At 45.2% G+C, this 27,798-nt stretch overlaps 1 protein-coding gene across 1 annotated transcript in view; it reads left to right on the forward strand.

The window, feature by feature from the left end:
* Positions 1 to 27,798, forward strand: part of USB1 (U6 snRNA biogenesis phosphodiesterase 1) — a 206,152-nt gene that overhangs the window by 25,106 nt on the left and 153,248 nt on the right. Inside the window, exon 2 of the mRNA XM_078668662.1 lies at positions 9,616 to 9,770. Within this exon, the coding sequence (XP_078524788.1) occupies positions 9,616 to 9,770 (155 nt within the window). The remainder of the gene's footprint in view (positions 1 to 9,615; positions 9,771 to 27,798) is intronic.

A 27,798-nucleotide genomic window follows, 5' to 3' on the forward strand; every position in this document is an offset into this window, starting at 1 on the left:
AAATTATAGTTTCTAACAAAGCTAAAGCATTTTAAAATATGTTTTTAGGTTTAAAATTGCCACTAAATAAATCCACATTATTATTATTCCTATCTTTACAATGCTTGTAACAGACAGAAGCTTGATTATGATGGATATAACCTTAATTTTAACTAAATGCACCACCAGAGATTGTAAGAATTACAGTATACATTTTCTTATTAAATCCCACACCGGTAACCAGTGTGGGAGGTATGATTCCACCCTTCTGAAGCAAGCTTCATGGGGTCCCTGGTCTTCCCGGTACCAGCCTTCTCGACCCGGGCAGCACAAAATGGTTGCTGCCGACCAGACACACATTTCTGCCCTCCTGCTGCTGAGCCAAACTCGAGCAGAGGAAGGCAGGACAATAGGCATCCTGTCACAGGGAGGTGTGACCACCTCCCAGACAGGATTTAGTGTATTGGTGCTGGGTGGGTGCACGTCCAAAGTGCCTGAAAGTCTGCACCTGGGGCACACTTGGTGTCCCTGTGCATAGTCCAGTTCAAACCAGTCCTGGGAGCCGTTGGCTCCTGCTCTGGCGCGAAACTGGACAAAGGACATGGGAGAGTCCTCCCCACTGTCCTGAACCTCCCCTGGGAGGGTCCCCTGAATCTGTCCAACCCCCTCCCGTGGGTACAAAAGGGCTTACCTGGCTGTAGAACGCTAGATTCGACGTGGACAAGATTCTGAACAAGAAACCACTGATATTAGACAGTCTGGACTTTGCTGGACTTCGACTGGGCCCAAATTAGTCTCCCTCTCCTTCCAAGTTATCTCCCTTGGGGTGAAGGAGTCACTCCCCTGCATTTTCAGGCACCATAACGCAACTGACCAGTCTGCTGATCCTGAGCTCCTGCGGACTCCGAAGGCTCCAGCAATACAGGAGGTGGGTTCCTACGTACCTTGAGGTCGAGCTGCCCTCTCACCAAGTCTGAGGCCAGTATCCCTCATGGGGACCGCATAACCCGAACCCCTGTGCACCACGTACTCTTGCAAGTGCATATGCTTGTTGGCATTCCCCAACTAAGTGCATTGAGCTATCGATAGCCCCAACCTCTGCGCACGTCTCATACAAAGGACTTCGGCCTCCTCGCACTCTGTGCCTGCAAGCTGTGATTTTGTGAAACTGCTAGAGGTCCCCTTGCGATTTCTGTGCCTTTGGCCTGTGGGTCCATTTGAGGAACAACGCTGCTTTTCTGGGGCTCCCCTGGTTGCTCCAGGCCTGCCCTGACTCCCGTTGCTGTGGTGTGTCTCCTGGTCCTTGCTGGGCCCGACCATAACCTTACTCGACCTTCTTCGTGGGTTTCCGCTGCTAAGGCTTGTTGGTGCTCCCGCCAGACACCGACCTCTCAGCTCTCGACATCCTTCGTGGGACAGCTCGTATCTTGCTCCTGGTCGTCTTCTAGTCCCCATGGCTGCAGAGTAAAGGTCTCCATCTTCACACCTGAAGCACCCGTCATCGGTGGGCATTAGTCTACCGATCCCCTTGTCACTCATGAGTGACCCAGACTCGGTCCCCTCTGCTTTCAGGTTCCTTCCATCAAGAATCCAAATGTGGGTTCCCCCGGACACTTTTCTTCTTTCCAGCAGTGGCATTTCTTTGAAGACTCCCATTGAGATCGACAACGGTTTCCGACGCCACTTCAGCCCTATGCACCAGGCTTCCCTGGGGTAGGTAACTCTGGTACTTCAGTATCCATGGGTGGGGTGGCTCTCCAACCTTCTATGTTCTAAAGGGTTTCTTCATAATCAACTGGGAAGGGTCCTTAAACTTTAAGACTGGAACCGCGACTCTCCCATTGAATTGTAAGTAGCACGTGGTTGTGTTCTCACACTGCACCCGTCCTCCGTGGGGTCCCTCCTTACTCACCTTGGGTGGTTCTTTGGGTTCCCAGCATTTCTACAACCTCTAGACACTGTCTTGACTCGAGTCGTGGTTCTTATAGCACTATTTTAGTATATGGTTTGGTCCCCCCCGAGCCCACTATGTATTCGTGCTACTTACGTTTGTTTCTGTGCTACAGTATTGTGTGCTTTGTGTTTATCTGCGTGTAGCAGATACTTTGAGGTATTTAAGGTGTGTTATAATAATAAATATATATTTTTATAACTACTGTGTGGTTCTCCTTTCATTTAACCAATACAGTAAGGTTGCATTCTGGTAAAACAAGCTGCTTAACATTCCTTCAAGACTAAGCCTGACGGCTGCTCTCCACAGCTACGACTTGGATAACTATGCTCTCCACAGCTACGACTTGGATAACTTTCCAAGGTTATCTTTGACCTCTTAAATCACCATAAGGGTTGACTGAACTAGTGCAAGGTGCCAACTTTAATTAGTCGACATCATGTACCAGGCCAACTTCTCACAGTAATAAACATACAAAAGGTAATATATTTACCAACAATTAGTCTTGGTTTAAGTAATTGCATGTGTGTAATCATTGTGTGCCTGGGTGTGTAAACAAATGCTTAACACAGCCCTCTGATAAGCCTAACTGCTCGCCCCACGTTACCACAAAAAGAGAGTAAGGTGTTATCCAACTTAGCCTCTGCAAAGCCTTTTGGGATCCACTGGACTCTGTGCACACTGTATCCTATTTTGGTATAGTATATACAGAGCCAGCTTCCTACAATGGTTATTTTTTTCTTTTGGTGAAGTGCCTTTGGGATTTAATTTTTCATGTCTCAAAAATCAATCTTGGATAACACGCCTAACCTACAGAGTTTGTGTTGCTTCCCGCTGTAGTTTCCTTCCTTATCTTAAACAGTTCTTTTCTTGTATCAGTAACAGCTCGTTCTCCAAAAAAGCGACATGGTATATTTTGCTTTCATACACACAGGAACACCGTTCTTATGGGTTTGTATTTCTGAACGCCTGTCACTCCCTGAACTACTAGAATGGGCAGTTTTCTTAACTGGTACCTGTCTACCCTTAACCATACCTAATTCTCAGGTAGCACTCCGTGCCTTCCCCAGTATATACTCTTTTCTCCTTTCTTACTTTTAAAAGTACTTGCTTGTTTTTAGGTCTCGGCTAGCCGCGCGAAGCGCGTCTCCGCCGAGAACCTTATGTTGGCGTGTGAGCTTCCCAGGAGACAATCCTGGCCACGCGCATCGCCTTGGAGGCGATTCCAAACTGACACGCGCACGCGCGCTGCGGCCAGGCGCTGTCTCCTAGGAAGCTCAAAACACCACACACGCATGCACATACACACACAGACACACACACAAGCGCCCACGCACGCACATACATACAGAGACACCCCCCCCACACATACATACATACATACATACACACACACGCGCGCACACACACACACGAGTGCACCCCCCCTCTCCCCCGCCGTCGCACACATGCATACACACACACACAAACACACACACACACACGAGTGCACCGTGCACCGAGCCCCCCCACCCCTTTTCAACTTACCAGTTTAATTTAGAGGGACTCCGCTCTCCTTCTGGCATCGCGAGACGCTTTCACTCCGCCTGCCTTCTTTTCCGGTGCAGACGCAGCCCCGCCCCCGTCGACTTTGCCTGACTTCCGGAGACATCGCGGAGGCCATCTGAAACCGATGGGAAACTAACTCCGGTAGCCCTGTTCCAATGAACCAGAGCATGGCTTACAATTTATCCCACCCGTTTACCTCTCGCGCGGGGGGTCGACCAGGCGCTTAAATACCTCTTGATTTTTTGCAGCGCTCAAGCATGTGATGCGGCGCACTATTGACTTCACTATTGACTTATCGCACGACGCCCCGCTCTTCATGCGCTGATTTGTGCCCAGGGCGAAGCTTGGTCAGTAATATTGGGGAGGGGTGTGTTTCAGATTGTCCAACACTCACGCTGGCATATCTTGTTAAAATATGTTATATGAGAAGCGGGGAACAAGGGGGCGTAAAAGGCAAAGGGCTGAGAGGAGCTCAGAAGGCCTTCACAACAGAGATGAAAAAGATTTTTTGTCCGAGTGGGCATGTAAAACTGCCAGGTGAAATCCGACCACACCTCACAATACCCGACTGAAAGCTCCTGTCCCCAACTATTTACTACAGACTACCCTTTTTAGGGGGGTGCAACACCCCCACCCCGAGCCTACAGCCCTGATTGTTGCTGTGGTGTAACCAAGTGCTGTCCACTTTGCATGGGTTGCTTCAGTGCGCCAAAGTGTGAGGAGGTTCTACATCTACATTGCGCCAAGATGGTGGACACTGCGCCGAGAGTGCTATCTTCGTCCCGCGTGACCCAGTGATACATTTTGAAACTAGAAGGGCTGTATTAGCCCCGCCTGTGAACAATGTGCCCAGTATTCTGAATTGTGGCCCGAGGGTCAGGGTTTGCCCGTGCTATGAACACGCGCTGCACTCGTGGCCCACGTGTTAACATGATGCCCGTGTGTGAGCGGACGCTGTACACTGCAGCTGGATTGAGAATGTTGAACACTGTCGGGGGGTGCAGCACTGTGTCCAGATTTAAGTAGCTGCCAGGACACTGCATTGTACCTGGTCGCGCTGGCACTGCTTTCTGTGCTTACAGTACAAAGGAATGGGATACTCTTCTGTTTGTTGGTCCCGTTATTGATGAGAGAGATTTCTTTCTCCTGAGTGCATAGCAATTTCGCCGCCATCATGCCTTTCTATCTGAAACTGGCTGTTGAGGAGCGTTCGTTGTGTTCCACAGCTCCTCTTTTCATTAGGCTGGCAGACAGTGCAAAGAACCAAGGAGCATAAACATGCTCGTTCTTTGCTCGGCTTCTAGAAGCCAACCGTTGTTGCCTTTAGCTCTTTCTCCGAAGTGTAGAGGATAGGTGTGAGTCCTTATTTAACAGTAAATCTCACCCCAAAATTACCCCAAGGGCCAATGAACAGCTCTCCGCATTGAAAATAAACAATGCAAGACATTGGAGAGACGCGAGAGGAAAAGGTATGACCCTTCCCTCAAGTCTGATTACAAGCTGTTAAATGAAGAAAGCCCAATCTCGCGTTAATTTACAATGCTAATAGCTCTAACTTTTGCAATGCCGAGACCGTTGCATTGTAAATGCTTGTATATTCTGGTCTTCATGCTGTATTAGGGGCAAGCCTCAGATGTGGATGCCATGGCAGTGGGTTCTGGTACTTTTTGAAACCGAGTGCTGTGGTGCTGTTGGATTTCGAATGTGTTAACCAGGAAGGAGCTCAAGGCAACATTGCTTTCGGCAAATATCTGTGAAGCCCATCTTTGGGATCCTTGAATTAAAAAGAAAACACAAAAAAAAAACTCTGAACACACATCTTGCACTTCTGGCTGCTGCACTCTAGTTCATTCTTCCAGTGGAAGTTCTGTAAAGCTGCATTCTTGGAAACATATAATTCAGTCTGCATGTTGAGGTTTTCCGGGTGCCAGTGCCTCTCATTTCAACAGGCTAATCAGTTATTTTTAGTTAAATCAATCACTGTAGCATGTTTTCGAGACAGTGCTGTGGGACAAGAAGTATTTCCATGTGCCTTTTTTTTCCTTTGTGCAAGTAGAATTTGACAGTTGGCTTGAATGGCTCAGCTGCCCACTTTTTTTTTTTTTTTTACCTATGTTGCAATACATGTTGCCATATTAGTGCAAAAGCACCACCTATTTAAGAAAAACTTAAAGTAAGAACCATCTCTCCAAGTGTCACCGGCCAGGTTCATTTTCTGTACCCAACAGTGCAGACTCGGCTAAGGCTACGTGGTGAATGCATCTTTGACGTTGATCGAGTATGAAGGGAAACCAATTTGGATTTCTGCATGGCAAAGGATCGATTTGCTTATACTGTCCGGGCGGTTACTCCCATAAATTATGGAACCAACGCTGCCAGAAGAAGAGGTGGAAAGAAAAGCACCACAGAAGTTTCCATCCACGAAATACATCAACATCTGTTTTGCCACAAGAGCCCTGGTTACAACATGGAGAGAGGGGCGACAGATCACATGTTGTCTGCTGGTACTTTGCTGATGACGTTGTCTGTTCTCCTAATGTGTCGGCTGTACCAGCATACTGCGTGCAAGCAAATGCTCATGCATTGTGCTAGTCTTTTATACCGAGAGAAATATATGGTCAGTCTTGGATCACTGACCTTCGGCCTCTAACACAGTTTCAGGCAGAGGACAACTGTTGGAACCCAGAAGTGATCTGTTCTATAAATTGCACAGTATGCAACTTTATGTATTCATCCCATGAATTGCTTAGATGGCACCCTCTGTCATTGGTCATTTCATGCTTGCCTTGCAGAAATGAGTTTATCTTTATTTATAGGCACATCTCCAGACCTGGATCCCTAAAGTGGCATGAGGAAAAGGGCAGAATTTCCACATGATCTAGATGCTATGTGGTTGAACACCCGTTGACCTTTATATGGTCTTCCTCCCAGTAGAAAGTTGTGGGAGCTGCCGCTTTGGGAGGTGGAAGTATTCTGGTTCCTGTGGGTCATTCACCTTGCACGTGCCTTCAGTGTTCTTAAACAGCACTTTAACAGGTTTTTGTCTGACTGGTTTCAACATGATTTCACTATTAGCTTAGAGCTGGCCCTTTCAGCTGCTTGTGCGACTAGTGATGCTGTGTACAGAAAGCCAGGATGCTTTAAAAGATTTTTCTTTTCGAAACATAACCTATATGTCTAATTGTACTTTCATATCAGATAATCCTATTCTAAAATATTCCCAAAAATTATTATAGAATGTTGTCTGATGGTCTTGATCCTTACCAATGTTTTCTGTCCTCTACCATTTGTTATAATAAATGTATTAAATATAGACTTAAATCGTTTTACTACAAACATTGGAAGGAGAAGGGAATTATATTTATTCATCAGTTGATCCAGCATAATTTTGTTATTCACATCCCCTAATTGCAGTTTCAGTATAACTTGGATAACTAATTTCTTCATGAGTACCTCTTAATATCAACGGCGTTGCAGTCCTATTTAACAGCTCATGATTTTCTATTGGCCTCTCCCTCACTTATTCCTTTCACACCGATATATGATGTTTCTCGGGAACATAGGCCTAAGGCTGCTTCTATTTATAAGATGTTGTTATTGCATGTTACTGAACGTTCTAAATCTCATATTGAATTACTCTGGGAAGCAGACTTATCTTTATCGCTCCCTATTCCTTCTTGGGATAAATTATGGCTCAAGTTATTTCAAACTTTTATTGCCGCCAGTATTACTCAATCCCTGTACTTTATAGTAGAGCTGTTATTACTCCTGCATGTATATCCAAGTTTTCCCCTACTTCCTCTTCCCTTTGTTGGTCCTGTCCTGCGTCCACTGGGACTTTCATATAGTTGATGAATTAATGTCCTAATGTATTGAAGTTTTGGCAATCTATTTGGTCTAAATGTATGAAAAGTTTTCAATGAAATATTCCATTATCAATGGAAAATGTTTTTCTAGGTTCCGCCTCACCTGCTTTGGGTGTTTCTTTTTCTAGTTCTTTGACCTTTTTATTGCTCTAGCATTCAAAGTGATTTTGTGTTGTTGGAAAGATAACTCTAAAATATCAATGTTAACTTGGTGGAACTATATTTGTGATGGACACAGAATTGCTAATGTCTCTTTTCTTTCTCAGAAAATTAAATCTGACCTACTGTGGTTACCCTTTACTTTTTATCTTTCTACTTATGCACCTGCATCTTGGTTTTTAGCTTATGTCTATTTTTTCTATTTATATATATCCTTTCTATATTTCTACCTCGCTTTTCTTTCTCTCGTCTTTTCTCTTTCTTCTTTGCTCTCCTTTTCTTTTCTCTTTTAAATTATTTGCTCATGTTGTACCCTTATATAATAATTGTTGTAGTTTGTTCACAATGTGTTTATTTGCTTGATAATGTTCATTTTTTCTTTATCTGAAAACGTAATAATAACTATTAAACAAAAAAAAAGAAAGCCAGGATGCCTTTGGATGGGCTGCTTTAGAATTTTGCGGAATTATTTTCACTTTACATCTTTGGAGCTCTCTTTTCCTCTGAGCTCTCTTTTTATGTGCTTTCTTGTTTACTATCTTCATCGCGTCCTTTCACCACAGTATCTCCTCCTGATCCTCGTAACTTTTCTTACACCATTCCAGTGCGACATTTCTATAGCTTCCTTGGTAACCCAGTCTCGCCTGCGACAAGTACTATTCCTCTCTGTTTGTGACTGTTACGATACCTGTGGATAGAAGATATGTCTTAATTACTGTCTTCAGTGACAAGTCTAATTAGATGGGTTGGTTGGTTCGCGTTTTCACCACACGCCGCTGCGAGTGGGGGTAGGTTTCTATCGGCACTGTCCCGCTGTGGCTAAGGTCAACCCCTCTAGCACACGCCCCACTGGAACCAGCCGCGCAGATAGAGACAACCTTGAGATTGGTCCGACGGTGTGACAGTACTTTTTTGGCTGAACTCCGGGCATTGACCTAACAAGGTTGTATTACCCGTACTCTTGAGGTCCTCCCAAGGGTACTTTTTAAGTATATGAGCACAATTTTTGGTCCTGAAGAATTGCCCCCTGTGGGCATGAAACATGTTGACCATGTTGGAGGGTTGAAATGAGGCCATACTAATGGTTACCTTGGTCCTCTATACCCCTCTTTTCACTTTTTAACAAAGTAGCTAGCCACACCATTAAAGTTTTCTTAGTGGACTACCTAACTTATTTTAACCCACATTCCGCTCACTACTTCACCTATTTTTTGTACCTCACAAACCAAAACATCACGGCAAGGAACAAAAGAACTCCGACAGAGAGTAACACATAGTGTTACCCGTCAGGCATTGCAGCGCCGGCTTGACGCAGGAGCAGGAAGCCGATGATGCAAACAACATCACAAAGGGCTGAATGAAATATGTCATTCAGCCTTGCAGTTGTATGAGGTTTCTTAGTTCCGAAAAGGGACCCTTTGGCTCCCTCCTCTCCACCACCTTCACTGAGAGCGAGACTCCTTTATAGACCTTTACTAGGGGAACTCTGTACAATCCCTTGTGTCACAAAAAAAAAAAAAAAAATTAGATGGGTTGTCATTTCACAAGATTTTTTCATTAACAGTGTTTTGTTTCTTTTATCTATTTATGTGGGCAACACGGATGTATGACGGTACAACGCGTACCGTCACAACGCATCCCTTTACCACGCATCCCTTACAACGCAAGTCGTTACCACGACTTGCGTTGGGGGGCGCGGATTTCGAATAGTATAATTTACTATTCTAACACCAGTCCCCGTGGACCCTAGGGAAGGTGTTTGGATAGTAAATTTACTATTTTTAATCCTTTAGCGCCCTCCAGCGCAAGTCGTGGTAACGACTTGCGTTGTAAGGGATGCGTGCTAAAGGTACCGCGTTGTAAAAACTTCGTGGTAAACGATGTTTACCGGGCAACACACACAAAAGAAATTGCATGGCATGGTGATTACAAAAACAGAATAGGCCACAAAGATCCCCTTCTTTTGTTTGCCAGTTATTAACTGTTTGCGACACACATTGCCTGTCTTGCCATGTACACCAGTTCTGTGATTGTATAATCTGTACTGATAACGTTTTTTTGTGGAAAACACAGATGTGGATATCTCACTTGCTGTGCTCTGCTTCTCCCTAGAGAGCTTCCTCGACTCCCTGTTCCAGAAAGCGTGTTGCGCATGTTCCAAGATAACCCCGAAGATCAGGCCCCCGAAGACATTCACAAACATGGCGGACGAGTGCGCAGCTTCCCGCACGAACGAGGCAACTGGGCAACCTATGTCTATGCACCGTGTAAGTCAAATTTACCAAAAGATCTGTGTCCAACATTTCACACACACAGGTTTGCGTTTATACCGTTTGCACGTCTACATATGCAGGTCACTGCTATGTGTTTTATATCCTCCGTTTTATTATGAACGTTTAAATACTGCAGTTCTAGGCCTTTAGGGCAGTATAGATCTTTAAAAAGTGAGATGTATTTCCTCAGCATTGCCTGGGCGGTAATGAAGAGAGGAAAGCAGGTGTCGATTGAAAATGTGTGCCTTCAGTTCTTTCCCGAATTGCTAGAGGAAGGAACTCTGTTTCAGGTTCACGGGTCATTTGTTTCTGCCTTTAGCAGGTGAAATGTCCAGAAAGGAAAACATGAGTTATTTTTGATCTGTGTTTGTAATCTTGATAGGGGGTCTCTACAGGTGCAGGAGGAGCCCCAGTACCTGCTTATTCTTAGTCAGATGAGGGCGGGGGCAAATCAGTTGCTTAACGGTCGGTTCCCAAGAAAAGGTAGAGTATTTACTCAGATTTCTAAGCATGCAAATGAGTACTTGACCTCTTGCTCTCGGAGGCACTGTCCCAGCAGAGCAGCATTGCCCACGGACAGGCTCTCATTGGCCTTCCTTTGATGCATTTGTGTTTCTGGTTGAGACATTCCATTTGAGAGTGACATGATGTGAGCACGCGAGTGGTAGGAGCTGAGGGGACACTAGACAATCTCCTTCCACAAACTATAGTTCGGGCAGGGTCGCTGTGTCAGGGTCCAGGCAACCACATCATAAATTGCAAGCAACTGAAATGTAACATAATGCAGATCAGAAGGTAGGGTCGAGCGACTATCCAAAATAAAGAAAATGTAAACATGTAATCCTTCTTAAAATATCAAGACCCTGCCAGTCGTCCCAGCAGCAGCTCATCTGTACCTTGGTCCTTAAGCAAATGCACTTTTCCCGAATGTTTCAGTTTTATTGATTTAGACAGACGCTCCCAATAACAGTGATTTGTAGAAAGAAAGCTGTAGCTGCCAGCTTGGTGCCCTAGCATCTTGGAGCAAATCTGACCATCCTATTAGCATTTTTATCTGGCGGCCAATTGTGATACCTATCTGTTGCCTCTGTTCAACTCCAAGCAAACTACAGACACCGTTTATTTGTATTGATTTGACAAAGGTATAATTTGCTAAGTGCCATCAGAGAACCACTGTACAATTTATGTAATTAATGGTAATTACTGCCACAATTACATATCTTTAAATTGGCAAAAATGCAGGGAATTTTAGACTTCTACATTTAATTTGACTAGAGACCTACAAGTTTAATAATGCCTAATACTGTTGGGGGACAAAAAAAACATGGAATTGCGCAAAGCTGACCGCTATTGCTTTTGTTCCATTATTTCCAAAGAATACCTTGGTCTTATAATAGAACAGGTCTGGAGCAGCTTTAACCCACCTTCTTGGGGTTCGTACTGTTGCGCTAGTAAGCGGAGGGCACCATCTTAAGCATAGCAGTATGCACATAAGTTGATACATCAGTCTGTCAACACACTGCTGGAATACATATTATTACATATTTTGTCTGAATGGTAGCATATCAGTGGTAGGAAAGACAAATGTTCTTTGATACTATAAAAAAATATGCTGCCCATTATCTTGAGATTTTCTGAAACAAATGCTCCGTGTAGATTCCAGAACATGATACAGAAGGATACAAATATCTAAATGGATACAGTAACAAGCGGAAGTAGGTGACTATTGCTGCATTGCATTAGAATATAGTAAACTCTGTTTGAAAGCTGGGAACTCTAGATTCTGTGATGTGGCGGCACTGTCCACCTGGTAACGGTAGGGTTTAAGAGCAGCTGTAAAGAAGTTGACGGAGGATGTAAATCTTGCCTCAACAGGTAGACTATGTAAGGTGGTGTAGGGATTAGGAGTGGAGAGTTGACGAAGAGCAAGAAGGGAGATGGCGTGCATGAGGTAGGGTTTAAGGTTGGGACTCATCATTAGTAGCCAACCTTCCTAGAAAATCTAGATCTTGAGAGTTTCCAGAAGGTTTGCCCAATGGTGGATTTTGTTAAAGGATTGGAAGGATTGCATGGGAATAAATGAGAGCAGGATTCTATATTTATGGTGGCAATTGAAGGATTCATCAGTGTTTGTTTGACTGGAGCAGATCTTTGATGTTGGATAGGTTGCAGGTCGCATCAGTAGTAGGCTTTGTGATACACCTACATCCTCTTTGGAAAGCATTTTTAGGTTCCAGGCTTAAGGTGCACTTGTGCTTTTCATTGGAAGTGAGGTGGGGAGAATGTTTATGGTGAAAAGTAAATAACCTACATTTTGTCTTGTAGTGAACACAGGGCCCCAGGGCTATGTTAGCATAAACTTATTAGAAGTTTAAATGCCATTTTGCTACTTTGCTGCTTTTGCACACAACACTACATGTAACCGTTGTTGTAAGTTAACCTGCTTTGATTTCTTCTCGCATGAGAACAGCTTGTTTTTAACATCCCTAGAGTTACATCGCGACCTTAGTCTATACACTGCGTGCAGAAGCCTTCAAGGTCACCATAACAATGTATGCTGTTATTCGGGTTTATCGGCTCACGCTCTAGACACAACACGAACACAGCTGCAGATTACTGAAATTCTAGCGCCTTTAATATTGCACTGCATGCATGATTTGGGCACTTGGAGAAAATCCTTTTCCAGAGAGACAGATTTGCTGATCCTGATGTGATTCACTTTTGCTGATCTTGGAGGTATGGGGTTCCCCATTCAAGCCTAAGAGACCTTCTATTATTATAAAACCTAGTTCCTAGCAGGGGAGGGTGATTCACAAGGCGCTATAGGAGTTTCCACTACCATTATAATATGATTTCTCCCTTTGTGTTTTATGAAATTGTAATAATGCTGATCGTATTATTTTTAATCATATGCCTGCTTATGTTAGCAAAAATACTGCATCTTGAAGCACATCGTTAAAATAAACATTTTAAACTTTTTCGTGTCTCAACTCACGTTGTGGACTGGTATGAGAATAAAAACGAAAGAGTGTTCTTGATTCCCACCATTCCTGAGAGTACCCTAAGTTGTATGTTCTGGGTTGTCTAATCATTGGTAGCTTCGCTATAGGACGGACTGCTAATGAGACACTGATGCTAGTTGGTTAGGGTTTATTTGGTACTGAGGTGAGTTTTTTGGTACACCACAATTCACTGAGGTACTGGGTTCCTGTGCCCAGTTCTGTGTGTGAGCAGAATCCCCGCAACATGGCACACCTAACGTTTGGTCTTATATTTGAGACTCTCTAGTAGTGCTTATAACAGTCCACAACACCCTCACTCCTGTTTCCGGTTGACAGCAGTGATGGTTTAACCTACCCATATAGATAAATTATAGGTTCAGTCAAGCTTAATATTTTAAAAAGGTTCGTATTTTGAATTACTACCCAATTGTGCTACATTTCATTTAGATTGTTTTTTCTATACTGTGTCCTTATGGGTGACGTTGACATTGCTCAGCATAGTTGCGTACCACTCCGGAATCACTTATTTCAGAATGGGGTAACTGATGATGGTATGGCGGTGCTCTTTGTGGTTAGTGCAGATGCAGCGTACCCATTTGAGCTTTTCTACTCTTGGGTAACTTTTCCTGCTGCAAATACGGATGATGGTACATTCCATAAGTTCACGCACACTGTGGAGCCTGCGGCCTATGAACCATATAGGACACAGGAGATTCCACTTTCTGCTTGGCAGCATCAAGTTTGGTTTAATGGCGCCATTCCCCACTCCGTAACGCCAGTTTGGTTAGGTCCCTTGTCTACTCCTGGGGCCACTTAGCCATTCTTGGCCGGGTTCACACCGCATCAACGTTATATGACAGTCACTATAGCTGAGTTACGATTACTCTATACCTCCATCGTTTGAGTACATAGGACTTTAGTGCAATACTTTTCCTGCAACATCCAGGTGGGTGCACCTGGAGCTGCGGCGCAACCAGTTGAACCGGTCGGGATAAAAATTAGTCCCGTCATGGTTAATTCCATTATGAGCAATCGCCCCCAGGATAAGGACGATACGCCTTTTTGGCTTGCCGAGAAATTTGACCAACTGGAAGCAGTATTTCCTAATACGACTCCTGTCGAGAAACACAGGATTCTGACCATTAGTTTTCAGAAAGACTTAGTACCGGAGGTAACTGATTGTGAAACCTGGGGTAAAGTATTTGCGGCAGTCTATGCAAAGTGTTTTGGCACGCCGTCTATGACTGTCCTGCCCTCCGTGATCAAGCGTGTTCAAGATCAACACAGCCTGGAGGCAGCTGTAGAGTTGGGAATGAGACTTGTCGGAGTGTTTCACTTAGTTTCTGATCTCATCCTTTCTAATGTTAAGGGGGATGCAGTAAACTTTCAAGTGTCTAATGCTTTGCGCAATGTACCCGATGCTGATAAACCCCGTCAGTTACCGAAAATTATTGCGGAGGCTTATAAGACCATTATCTGCAATAGTTTGGGTGTTAAGCCTTTTGTTAAAGTAACAGCACAACCGCAAACTCAGACGGCTAAGTCTAATGAAGACGACCGTCCAGTTTTTCCTAAACAAAATTGGAAATCTAAAAAAACAGGGGAAGCAGCAACAGAAACAAGGGTCGCGTCCTGCATCACCGATACCGGTGACTACTGAGCGCACAACTGATTTGCGTGACTGCTCGAGTATTAAGTCACCTGATCGATTTCAGGTTCCTGATCAAAGTTCTCCTCGTTCTTTACAGGAATCATCGGTCTCACAAACCGGTGGAAGAGAACGCGGCAGAGGCCGGGTCGCCCCACAAGGACATGAGCAGCCCCGCCAGACGAATGGTAAAGGCAAGCAGGACGACTTTCAACGTCAACGCCCTCAGTTTCAGAAAAAAAAAAAGTTGCTGCTTTAACCACGAGGTATGCCACGAATAGTGAGAACACAGCTTTGGAACCTGACATGGGCGCTAACGCTGCTCAGCCTCGCAGCGGAGGTTACAGTAGTGCGGCAAGCACTGCGTCCGTATCTGAAGGCGACAGCAACTGACACGTTCATCACCGTAGAGACAGCTGACACTGGAGTGGCTCCCCCTGACATACTATATGAAATAGTCCTTTTAATTGAAGGTGACCTACAGCGTAAAATGAAAGGGATTTTTTGGGGAAAATCTGACCTCTACATATGACATTTTGTTAGCGGAGACGGACTGACCCCAACCTTTTGTTTTGGCCGCTCAGAGAGGGGAGGAGGTAATCTCGCTAGTTTCACACACACAGTCCCGTAAGATCAGGCGCTGAATTTTGCAGAAGAGCGGGCTAAGGTTCTTGCACTGGCTTTGTACCGTACTCTATGTGGATGGGACAAATTTTCACCCAGACATGAGATTCCATTGTGGTCTATGCCACAGCCTCAACTCCAATATCCCATGCGACCTGAAGTGAAGGCTCCCGTTGCAGAAATCCTTGAACATTTGGAATATCTAGGTGTGATGGAAACATGTGTGTCACCGATGAATAATCCTCTTTTCACTGTAACCAAACCTGATGGGTCGTACCTCTTGGTATTGGATTACCGGCACTTGAACTCTCATTTTCGGACCTGCGCGGTACAGAATACTCACAGTTCTGCCCCTGTGGATAGTCTTGTGAGAAATAGTTTAAGACCACACTTGACATATCCAATGGCTTTTTTAGCCATAACCTGTCCTCTATTAGTAGTCAATGTACAGCCTTCACTTCTGGCGGCAAACAAAGACAGTTCGAAAGATGGGCCATGGGCTACAAAAACAGGCCAGGCGTCTTTGCCGCACGTGTAGTCTCTCTGTTAGAGAGCATCGACCCTGATGCATACTCTTATGTGGATGTATTTATCTCACAGACAACGAATTATGGCCGCGTCTGTGTCACGTTGACCGCATCATTGTTATTTTTTGTGGACTCCGGTTACAAACTTTGCAAAATCACACATTGCTGAGTACACAGTGTTGTTCCTGGGCTATGAGCTCAACAACGAAGGTCGAGGTTTAGCACCTCACTTCCTGGAGAAATGCACACAGTTGTGCGTTCCAACAACTCTCAAAAAACTACAATCTGCTTTTTTTAAAAATTTCGGGCGTACTTATATTCCCGATTATGCCCAGCGTATAAAGCCGCTATATGCCTTAATACAACCTACTTTTACCAAATCTTGCTGGCTGACACAACACTCAGCTATACTGAAATCTTTGCAGTCTGATCTTCTTGAATCTAAATTCCTATTGACTCGTGACCACCACACTAACCTGGTAATAAGAATTGTGCCAGGCGCAGTGGGTTTCACATACTTGACGTTTAATGAAGGGGACACAGTCCCTATTGCTTACAAGTCACACTTGTCCACTTCGGCTAAAATGCGATTTTCCAGTCAAAAAAGTTTTGACTGCAGTGCAGATGGCGATTCTGAAAGAGAGAGTGCTGTCGCAGGGGAAACGCATGTTGGTTGTTACACCGTATCCTGCCCTAGAGGCAGTGACGAAAGCCAGTGTACCAAATTTAAAAGATTTGCATCCATGTTGGATACAATGGGCCACATCGTTGACGTCTCCGGATGTCACATTTATCTTTGATTCCTCTTTGCAAACTCAGGAGTACTTGCAGTATGAATTTGTTTATCTGGCTCCTTTGTCCTTGTGCCCGCTGGAGGATTTCCATTGTATCATTTACACTGACGGTTCGGGGCAACAGGCGACTGATTCAAAGCATGCTTATTCAGCAGCCTGCGCAATAGTGGTGGGTACCATGGTGAATGGCGAATTCAAGTCCGATGTCGTGCACACGCAGACATTAGGGGACTGTACTGCCCAGTTGGCAGACCTACGTGCTCTGGTGCTTGCACTGGAATATGCTGATCCTTGTGTGACTACTCTTATTGTAAGTGACCCATACTACTGTGTTCAGTCTTACAATGACAATGTATTCTTTTGGACTCTGAATGAATATCGTGAGTCCAAAGGTAGCACAATCAAACACAAAATTCTTTGGATTCAAGTCGCAGAACTTAGAGCGTCTGCCTCTCTTGAATGTAATTCATATGCATGGTCACCAGCACGTAGGAGTACACGCTGTTGGTAGGAGTCTTGCTGATGAAGCAGCAAAGACAGCAGTAGCAACATATGTAGTAGCAGCAGTTACACGGTCCAAAAGTAAGATTGATGATGTCATCATTGATGATGACATCTTGGCAGCCATTGCTGCAACAGACAAGGGAGGTCATTACCCTAGAGATTTCCCTTCTAAATACTATTATCATTTAAGTCCTGATAAAGTTCCCTATGTGAGAATTAACGACGTTGGTGATAGATTGATTCCCAACACAGACCGCAGGCAAACCTTGGTAACAGCCGCTCACGAGGGCATGGCCTTGGCGCATGCTGGTGTTTCAGAAACTGTCTCTACCTTACAGCAGCGTTACTGGTGCAGCGGATTGTACAAACAGACGTCTGATCATGTCCTTACTTGTGACATTTGCCAGCAGATCAAACCTTCAACTGCGGCGCATCCGCCACAAACACAGCTGTACATATGTAATAACCCACTTGGGTGCGTTGATTTAGATCACTGCAGTCCTTTCTCCTCTGATACTGCATATAAGTACATCTTAGTTGCAGTGGATTCATGCACACGCTTTATTTGGCTCTGGCCACAACGTAGTGCTGATGCCCGAACAGTCATCAGGGGTTTGCGTGTCTTTGTGGGAATTTTTGCATGTTGCACCCTCCATACGGACCAGAGTCCAGCGTTCGCCTCTAAGGCGTTCAAGGATGCCACGAGGTCACTGGCGGTCCAGGTCAAATTTTCGTCTCCGTACATGCCTGAGGGCAATTCAGTTCTGGAGCGGATGAACCATGACTTAAAGCAATCCTTGACAGCTAGGGTTTTAGGTACTGGCAGGAACTATCTGGCCCATCTGTATAGCGTTCAACGTGCACTAAATAATCTCCCTAGAAGGTCTCTGGGTGGGTGGACCCCATACGAAATGCTCTTTGGCATAAAAATGTTTGTCCCGGATCTTGAGGGTCTAGACATGGTGGCGTCTGCCACACCCTTTGACGTAGATGATCATTCTGCTGTATTACAGAACCTACAAGAGACTCGTGACAGTCTTGCAAAGGAACACTTGCCCTCCACAACTGATGCTACGCTTCCGATTCCGGTAGTTGGCTGGCTACCTCGAGTTGGTGACCTGGTCGGTGAGAAGGTGGAGAACAAGAAGGAGTTCGGCCCCTCATATCGTGCACTAGTTCCTGTGCTTGGCGTTCAGGGTACAAGAACAGTCATTTTATCTCCACTGCCTGGTTACAAGGATAACAGGTACATCTCTATTGACAATGTCAAATTACAACGAGTGGCCGATTCTTCTTAGTATGACACCAGCGGTCTCTTGTCCTACAATGCTGAGAAATTCTATTTTGACTCTAGCGAATACCAACAGGCCTGACGTTGATATCGAGATGCATACAGTTACTAATACTTTATTGAATCCACCGGCTGGTGATCCCAATGATAATACTGAGTAGACTTATCCCACAGATGTGTTGTTGCCTGGTGTGCAGACAAGTGCAGTTGACCAGTCACGCTTTCATTTGACTCTTAACTCTACAACATCGAGTACCACATCGAAAATTTCTATTTTTACTGTTTGGTTTAAAAAACAAATGTTGATACCCCCTTGGACTTACATTTGGGTGGTGCTTTTTTCAATTTTTTTTATTCATGTCAATTGGTTTTGTAGTTGTCTTTTTTTCGTCTAGTGAATGGACATTATGTTAAAGAACGATCTTCAATTAGGTTAATTGATGGAACTTTGGCACCCCACTCCTCGTCCCACGTCATGAAGAGGGACCAGACTTTTGTCGGCATCACGGCTTGGCCTGTATTAGATGGGATTGTGTGGGATGCTGTTAAATTCCGGATACACTGCACTACAGAGGTTAAAAATGTCTCCGATGTACTTCGTGTTTCAATGGGGGATGTTGTAAAACAAAACATACGCTCTAATGATTGGGGTGTCCAAGCCGTAGAGGCTCTTTTTTCTGATTTGAAATATTATGCTGCTTTTGATGCTGAAGATTTATACTTAGACTCAGCTAATTATGCTGACTTATTCTACTACCAACACTATAGCAATTGTTTTCTGCATAAAGCAAACACATTTAGAAATGTGGTAAATTATACACAGTGGAAACATTGTCCGGCTCCCATTGAAGGCAGCTCGAAAATTCTTTTGAAAAAGTTGACTTATTTTACTGATTTTAGTCAATCCAATCCTGACGCCATTTATTTTAAGATGACTGCTAAGTCCTTTTCCAAAGTTAGACTTACCTACACTAAATTACTGTATTCAAAGTCCTTTATCGATCAATTAGCAATGGGGGGCTATGAGCTGTGGAAAGATACTATTGATCTTAAATCTGTTTGGGGTTCTAAAAGCTGGCAAGTGCAAGGCACTGAAGCTTTGCATCGTGCATGTCTCATCCCAAACCATATGTTGTTTTTGAACTTGACTATTTCACAAACCACTTGCTTTGGATTGGCTACATCTAAAAACCTTAAATGCCCCTTCCATTCCTGATTTGGGAGAATACCCGACATGGTACAATCACACCGATAGGTCCATTGACTCTGTTGGGTCCTTTGATGAATTGCAGTCCCTATGAATGAATTCCTCCTTTAATATTTCCAGCTTGGATCCCCAAGGTTGGTTATTATGGCAAAAAAGTTCAGATTCCTGCCAACATGGTTTTCTGGGTCCGACCCCTGGCTATACACAGGTTAGGGTGGATCCCCGTTTTGAAAACGCCCATTCTGTCACTACCTATTCAGTAGGCAAATTATGTCAGAACTGGCTTAAGCATTCCACTTTAGCGTTAGTTAAACTTCAATTGTCCAAATTGACTGACAATCTTGATTTGAATGACTTTGTTAAATGCCCTGTAGGAGGCAGGTCTAAAAGATGGATATATGCTATTTACAATGAAGTTTGGAAATTGTCTCAAATTGAAGCTGCTTCTAGATTGAGAGCTATTGATCAAGCTAATTTGGATAAAGTGCTTGCAGTTGTGGATAATAACATTAATACTCTTTCTTCCCAAATGTACACATTAGATAATATTGTTTCATCTGTTGTTGATATTGTGCAGGATGAAGTGTCTGTTTTGTACCATGGTCAAAATCAATTACGTTCCATTATGCAGTTTGCTTGGACTTTACAATTTTAAAGTCTGGGAAAGTGCCTTGGGACTATATGAATACTTCTTTTCTATTTTTACCATTAAGTTGACTGAAAAACAACAGTTTGTCAATGAAGGATGCTGCATATTCTCTTTTGCATATTGAAAAGTTGGAATCTTTACCATTTTCTGTTGCCGAATCTAATTCAGCTGTATGGCTTATTCATGGGTTAATAACACTACCCTTCCCCTTGTTTAAATTCAGTTCATGTATGAAACACTATGCCATAGGCAGATATGAACCATTGCGAAGCGCCTATCTCCATGAAGTTTGGTCTTTGCCATTTACCTATAGGTGCCTAAGGGAGGGTAAAGAAGTTTATTTAAAAGGTGAAGAGTGCACTTCCACACCTGATCACTCACTGGTTTGCAAGAACATACAATTGCACGGCTCCGAATTTAGCCTGCATTTTAAAGGGTAATCCAGTCCAGGCAATAACACCAACTTTCACATTGCTAGCTAACGTTAGCTTTTTACTTTTAAATAATGAAGATTGCTGCGGTATGCTGGCAGGGATTCCGTACATTGTGACCGTCTCCCAACGTGTAGTCTGCTGTAAGAATGTGCTTTTCCCGTCTCCGCATGGGAAGCTCGATGTGTCCATCTGGCCTTCCATTCCGAAGATGAGTCGAATAAGGGCTCTATTGTCCCAGAAAGAAGTTGCCCTTACTTCTTCCCGTGAAACATTTGTCCTTCACGTGGCAAACACCCGCACCGAGGTGCATGCGCTTTTAAATACTGATCTCCCCCTGCATTTCAGTGCTTTGATTCACACTATATTCAATGCCTCGTCGACCACAGGCTTGGCACATTTTTTTAAAGTAGTAAGCTCTAGCCTTATGACCTCATTCCAAACTGTATTTGGTGTGATACCGGCATTTTTTCATTCTATTTTTTCCAGCATCTTCGGCGGATTGCAGGTTAATTCTTGCCTTGGCTGCTGGTGTACTACTGTTAATTTTCTTGCTCAAAAATGGCTGCACAGTCTGTGTCACAAGACAACACGCCCTGGGTGCTCCAGCTTCGCAACCGGATGCTTGAATACTATGGAACGCTTCCTCTGGCCACCTTGAGTGTAGCGTACAGATTATCTTTCCATTTCTTGTACTTTACATGCGTGCAGCCTGTTTGCTATTGCCTGGATTGCTGTTTTGAATGGGCTCTGGATTTATGTCTCTGCAATACGGTGTCTCCTAACCCGGATTATGATCAACTAATGAGTCCCTTAGTAGCTCATGAGTTGGACTGTTCTGGTATCGGGATTATAGACTGTGCGGCAGCGCATGGAGTCCTAGGGAATTGGAATATATGTGAGGCTGCACATGACTTCCTGGCACGCAGTTATATCGAAGAACACCTGAGTTGTCCTCTGATGGTGCTAGAGGCTCCAGCTATCGAAGAACATGTATGTTCCTTCACGTTATTGAATTGGATGGCTGAAATGTTTTCTGAGGATAACAATAACTTCCTCTTGGAGGCAGTTGCAACGTACTGTGCCTATACGCTGTTGGATTGAATTGGCATCTGTCCAGCTTCAATGCGTACTGTACTCGACAACATTTTTGACTAATTGTTTTCCATTTCCATCATGGGCAATATAACCCCCCTTATTGGTTTTACTACTTTGAACTTATACTTCCAATTATCCAGTTTGGCAAATTCTGAACTTGGTTCTGTCTCACTCGAACTTGAACTCTGCGTTCCTCAAATTGCCTCCCTTTTTGTACGTGTTCCGATCAGGGGAGGGTGTAATGAAGACAGGGCCCTGCTTGCACACATTGCTATGTTAGCATAAGCTTATTAGAAGTTTAAACGCCATTTTGCTACTTTTGCACATGACACTACATGTAATTGGTGTTGTAAATTAACCTGCTAGATTTTTTTCTTGAATTAGAACGGCTTGTTTTTACCATCCCTAGACTTACATCGCAACCTTAGTCTGTACACTGCGTGTAGACGCCTTCAAGGTCACCATAACAATGTATGCTGTTATTCGGGTCGATCGACTCACACTCATGAACACTGCTGCAGCTAACTGAAATTCTAGCGCCTTTAATATTGCACTGCAAGCATGATTTGGGCACTTGGAGAAAATCCTTTTCCAGAGAGAGAGAGAGATTTGCTGATCCTGATGTGATTCACTTCTGCTGACATTGGAGGTATGGGGTTCCCCATTCAAGTCTAACAGACCTTCTATTATTATAAAACCTAGTTCCTAGCAGGGGAGGGTGGTTCACAAGGCGCTATAGGACCTGTTTTCACTACCATTATAATATGATTTCTCCCTTTGTGTTTTATGGAATTGTAACAATGCTGATCGTATTATTTTTAATCATATGCCTGCTTATATTAGCAAAAATACTGCATCTTAGAGCACGTCGTTAAAATAAATATTTTAAACTTTTTCGTGTCTCTAATTACTCACGTTGTGGACTGGTATGAGAATAAAAACGAAAGTGTTCTTGATTCCCACCATTCCTGAGAGTACCCTAAGTCGCATGTTCTGGGTTGTCTAATCATTGGTAGCTTCGCTATAGGACGAACTGCTAATGAGACACTGATGCTAGTCGGTTAGGGTTTTTTTGGTACTGAGGTGAGTTTTTTGGTACACCACAATTCACTGAGTCCTGGGTTCCTGTGCACAGTTCTGTGTATGAGCAGAATCCCTGCAACAGTCTCAGTTGAGTATTGTGTGAAGCAGAACTATGTCTAGTGTGAGATTGCAGAGTTAACCGTTGATACAATCCTGGAGGCTAGTGGAAGAGGTCACCCGAAGTGAAGTGCTTTTTGAGATAGATCCTGGAGCACCAATACAGGATAAGATCAGTAGGAGATATAGGAGTAGAGAGGTCTGATGGAAAAAGTCTCTCAATGTACTTACTGCAGGACAGGGATATTGACAGGAAAGTAGTAACTTGCTTGAAGGTTGAATACTTGGGTATACCTTCAGGAGTGGAGAAGTGAATGATAATCCAGGACAGTCTATATGCCCTCAGAAACTGAGACTGATAATCGGACATCAATGCCCACTGGATTTGAGATATGTTTTTCAAAAAGAGGGAGAACGCACTCTGGGAAGAATGATAACAGACTTGACATCCTGCTCCTTTTCTCAGATTATACTGCCGCGAAAAAAAAAATTTTTTTTTGCCCAAAGCTGAAACTGACTTGAAAGAGAAAGATGGGTTTAATTGAATCCTCTTTATTTCGTGAAAATGCAGTGCAGAGTTGGGGGGGTGGGGCATGGTCATGACATCTCTGTGAATGGCATAAAGAACCAGGGCTCCCATGCGGCCTGAGAATAATAGTCGGCAACAGAATGTTCATATAACTACAATCAAGGTTTGTGGAAAGCTTGTAGTGAGAACAGCAGCTGCGGATCGATGCAGGAGACTTACCACCAACCGGGAGGTGCAGCCGACCCTAGAGGGAAGGTGGCCAACGCCTCTGTAGATGGCATACTCTGGCATGGCAGCAGCAGGGCGCAAGAGCGCATCAAAGGAAAGGGTCAGCGTATGACCAGCGGAGTTTGAGTTCAAAGGACCCAATCAGGAAGGAGGGGTATGGCTGTAAGCATGGCCATTAAGGCGAATGGGACAAGCAGACCACAGCTTTGGCGCCACAAGAAAATTGATCCCACGTACCAACACCAGGGAATGCAGGTGTTGCAGCTGCAGTGAGATGAGGTTGAGGGGAGTCACGAGGTTTAGCAATAAAGATCTTCACCGAAAGAGGTAAAAGGGGAATTGCCTGAACAAGGTCCTTGGGATGCTTTACGGCAGGGACTCTTGACACCAGTGCAATTGCCCAAACAAGGTCCTTGGGATGCTTTATGGCAGGAACTCTTGAGACAGGTGCCCAGACAAGGTCCTTGGGATGCCTCACGTCAGAGATACTTCGGGGTAAGCAACAAATGAAGAAATTGTCAGTGCTGGGCGGACACAGCACTTGCAGCCCACATTCGGTAGCAAGTTGAAGCCTTGAAGCCGCAACTTGGTGTACCAAGTGACAAAAGTAGAGCTGTCACAGCAGTTGGAAGCGATTTGTGACAACCTCGAAGAGACAGCATGGAAGGGTTAGGCAAGTAAGGGTTACTAACAGTATAAAATGTATACAGTATAACCTGCTATGAAATGCCTTATGGGGAAATACAAGATAAGCCAGAAATTAACATGTTGATGACCAATGCCATCATGACAAGTGTGTAACAACTTATGATGTGAATAAACTGTGGCCGTTCTAACGCCACAAATGTCTTGGTGTACATAATCATGATTGTGGGGAAAGGAGGAACAGTGGGAGGACCGGTGAGATGCTCACACAGCTGGTGGGGGGGGGGGGGGAAGGAGGAACAGTGGGAGGACCGGTGAGATGCTCACACAGCTGGTGGGGGGGGGGGTTATCAGGAGGTATAACCTTCTAAGGACAGCGAAAAGAGCAGGACTTTCAACCTGATAGGTGATTCAAAATGCAGTGGCATGGCTGATCAGGAGGACCCCCATGTACGAACGTATAACTCGATTCCTGAGGCAGCTACATTGACTTCCAGTCCGGCAAAGACTAATTTTTAAATCTATGACCATATTCCATTGAACAGTATCTCAACCAGTCCCTAACTTCATGGCTAAAAACTGTAAATGGCACAAATTCCCATCTAACAACCAATTCTTGTAATCTGTGCCAAGAACAAGATCCTCCTCTTTCAGCGACCATTCCATATCAAGCGTCATTGCAAAACGGCTGGAATTCCTTACCTCTACGTCTTCTCTCTGAACTCAATGCTCAGAGAACCAGAAAGCAACTAAAAACTCTAATTTCCTGTATATCTCAATAACAGTGTGTTTTTCTCAGGTCCATCCACAGGTATTTCAGTGCCAAGAAACTTGAATATATGTATGCTCTGTATAAATACCATGACTAAATATAATGCAATAGCCAAAGCGATTTCTGCATTGATAAGTGAAGCCAACATTTTTTTAACTCTGAAACCAAGTAAAAAAAAAAAGTGTGCCTCTTAAAGGCTGAGTGCCTTGTTAAATATGAACTGGAAACTATATGCAATTTTGGCCTGAAAGATTCGAGACTCTAATACCTAGTATCCTGCACTGAGACCAACCAGGATTCATTAGAGGTCAATAATCGCACTATATTTGCTGCACCATACACCTGATGGAGAAGGTTGGGAAAACGTCCATTCCAGCTATATTACTCTTGCTGGATTGATAGAGTAAAATGAACATTCCTCACCTTGTTTTTGTAATGATTTTCCTTTTGTCCAATGTTCCTATGTATATTAGTAAACTACTACCTTTTCAGTGTAAACAGTAAGCTGACTAGAACCTTCAAGTTAAGCAGGAGGGCTTGATCAGGGGGTTTCCCGAGGATGAGTCTTGCTGTGGCGTTCTGGATGGTTTGGAGTTTGTGTTGAAGTGTTCTGTTGATTCCGGCGTATAGGGCGTTGCCGTAATCCAGTAAGCTGGTTATGAGTGCATGGGTGACGGTCTTTCTGCAGTCAGACGGGGATCCATTTGAAGGTGTTACGGAGGATGCACAGGCAGTTGAAACTGGTGGAGGCCACAGCCTTGATCTGGCGGTTCATGGAGAGGGAGGAGTCGAGGATGATACAGAGGTTTTGTGCGTGGTCTGCAGGTGTGGGTGGATTCCTGAGGGCGGTGGGCCACCAGGTGTTGTCCCAAGTGAAGGTGCAGGGTCCTAGGATGAGGACCTCTGTCTTCTCTGAGATGAGCTTCAGGCAGCTGTCTTTCATCCAGGCTGCCATGTTCTTCATTCCTTCCTGGAAGCGGAGTCTGGTGTCTTCAGGAATTTTCATGAGTGAGAGGATGAGCTGGGTGTCGTCAGTGTAGGATACAATGCTGAGCCCATGCTGTCTGACGATGGCGGCGAGGGGGACCATGTCGCTGTTGAAGAGCGTTGGGCTGAGCGATGATCCTTGGGGTACTCCGCAGTTGATGTCGGTGGGTTCGAAGAGGAAGGAAGGGAGTCTGATCCCCTGGGTTCGGCCGGAGAGAAAGGATTGGATCCAGTCAAGGGCGGCTCCTTGAGTTCCCGCGTCTTGGAGTCTGGCTGCGATCGTGCGATGTGAAACGGTGTCGAAGGCTGCGGAGAGGTCAACAGGATGAGGACGCGGTATGTCCCAGGTCGAGTAGCATGCAGATGTCTGTGGCGGCGAGGAACGCGGTCTCTATGCTGTGGTTGCCTTGGAATCCAGACTGGGAGGCGTCCAGGATGGCGTTCTCTTCTATGAAGGCGCTTAGTTGGATGTTTGCGAGTCTCTCTGTGACTTTGGCTGCGAAGGGGAGGAGGGAGATGGGCCGGTAGTTTTTCAGGTCCCTAGGGCCGGCCGTGGGCTTCTTGAGGGGTTTAACCTCCGCCCGCTTCCAGACGATGGTTCGTTGTAGTTCGGGTGCGATGGCGGCGGCTGCCCTGTGGAATATGTGCGGTGGACAGGGGCCCATTGGGGCTCCTGAATAGGTTTTCTTCATGGTAGCGTAGATGTGTTCTGTGGTGGCAGGATCCCAGGTCATGATGGTAGGCTTATCGGCGGCGTGGGGGGGGGGTGTCCGGCGTCTGTTCGCTGAAATTGTCGTAGAGGACCTTGATCTTCAGATGGAAGTAGGATCTGAACTTGTCGCAGAGTTCCTGGGAAGGTGTGATGTCCATGGCTTCGCAGGGGGGCTTGGCGAACTGCTGTATGACGTTGAACAGTTCCTGGGCATTGGTCGTGTTGGTGTCTCTTATGCGCTGGTGGTATTCCTTCAGGGCGTCCCTATGGTTGTTCCGTGCTTAAGTAGTTTTCTGGTTTCGCCAGGTTTTCTCTAGGCTCTGAAGGAGCGTCTGGCGTCTTGTAGTTCTGAGGTGAACCAGGAGGCCTTCAGAGAGCGTTGTTTGGCATGGTGGTGGAGGGTTGCAAGCTGGTCGGCGCAGCCGGAGTTCCAGCGGTGCAATTACACGGCTGTGGCATTGGTGTCAGTCATGGTGCTGGTGGGGTCTTGGAGAAGGGTGGTGTGGAGGTGTTCCTCCAAGACCTTGCTCCAGTTCCTGCGCTGGGGGGCTTGGGTGCGGTGGTGGTGTTGAAGGTGAAGTGGACGCAGTGGTGGTCTGTCCAAAGGGGCTGGTGGTGTGGCTGAAGCGGATGTTTGTCCCTCCCGCGAAGATAGGGTCGAGGGTGTGGCCAGCTTTGTGAGTGGGCGTGTTGACCAGCTGCTTCGGTCCGAGGTTGTTGAGGAGGGTGGTCGAGTCGGGATCGTCGCCATTGTCGAAGTGGAAGTTCAGGTCCCGAGCCGAATGCAGTCCGTGAAGGTGATGGCGTGGGGTGCGGCCAGGTCAGCGATGGCGGTTCCGGACTGGGTGCGAGATCCCGGTGGTCTGTAGATGAGGGTGCCGTGTAGCGTGGTCCTGGGGCTGGTCTAGATCTGGAACTGGAATGTTCTTTGTTGGAGTGGGGGTCGCTCGTGCTGGATGTGGAGAGTCGGAGGATGGTCTTGTGTGCAATGGAAGTCCTCCTAGGCGGTGGGTGCGGTCCTTTCTCTGGATCTTGTAGCCGTCTGGGATGGCAGTGGCAATGTCGGGGCCGGAGGTGGTGTTGGTCCAAGTTTCCGTGAAGAAGGCGATGTCGGGCGAGAGGGTGTCGATCAGGTCCCAGATCTCTACGGCTTGCCGGTGAAGGGAGCACACATTGAGGAGAATGCAAGTCAGGGTTTCGGCGGTGCGTGCTTCAGGCGGGCCTTCGGTGGTAG

Source organism: Lissotriton helveticus, chromosome 12, assembly GCF_964261635.1.
Source record: "Lissotriton helveticus chromosome 12, aLisHel1.1, whole genome shotgun sequence".
Lineage (NCBI taxonomy): Eukaryota > Metazoa > Chordata > Amphibia > Caudata > Salamandridae > Lissotriton > Lissotriton helveticus.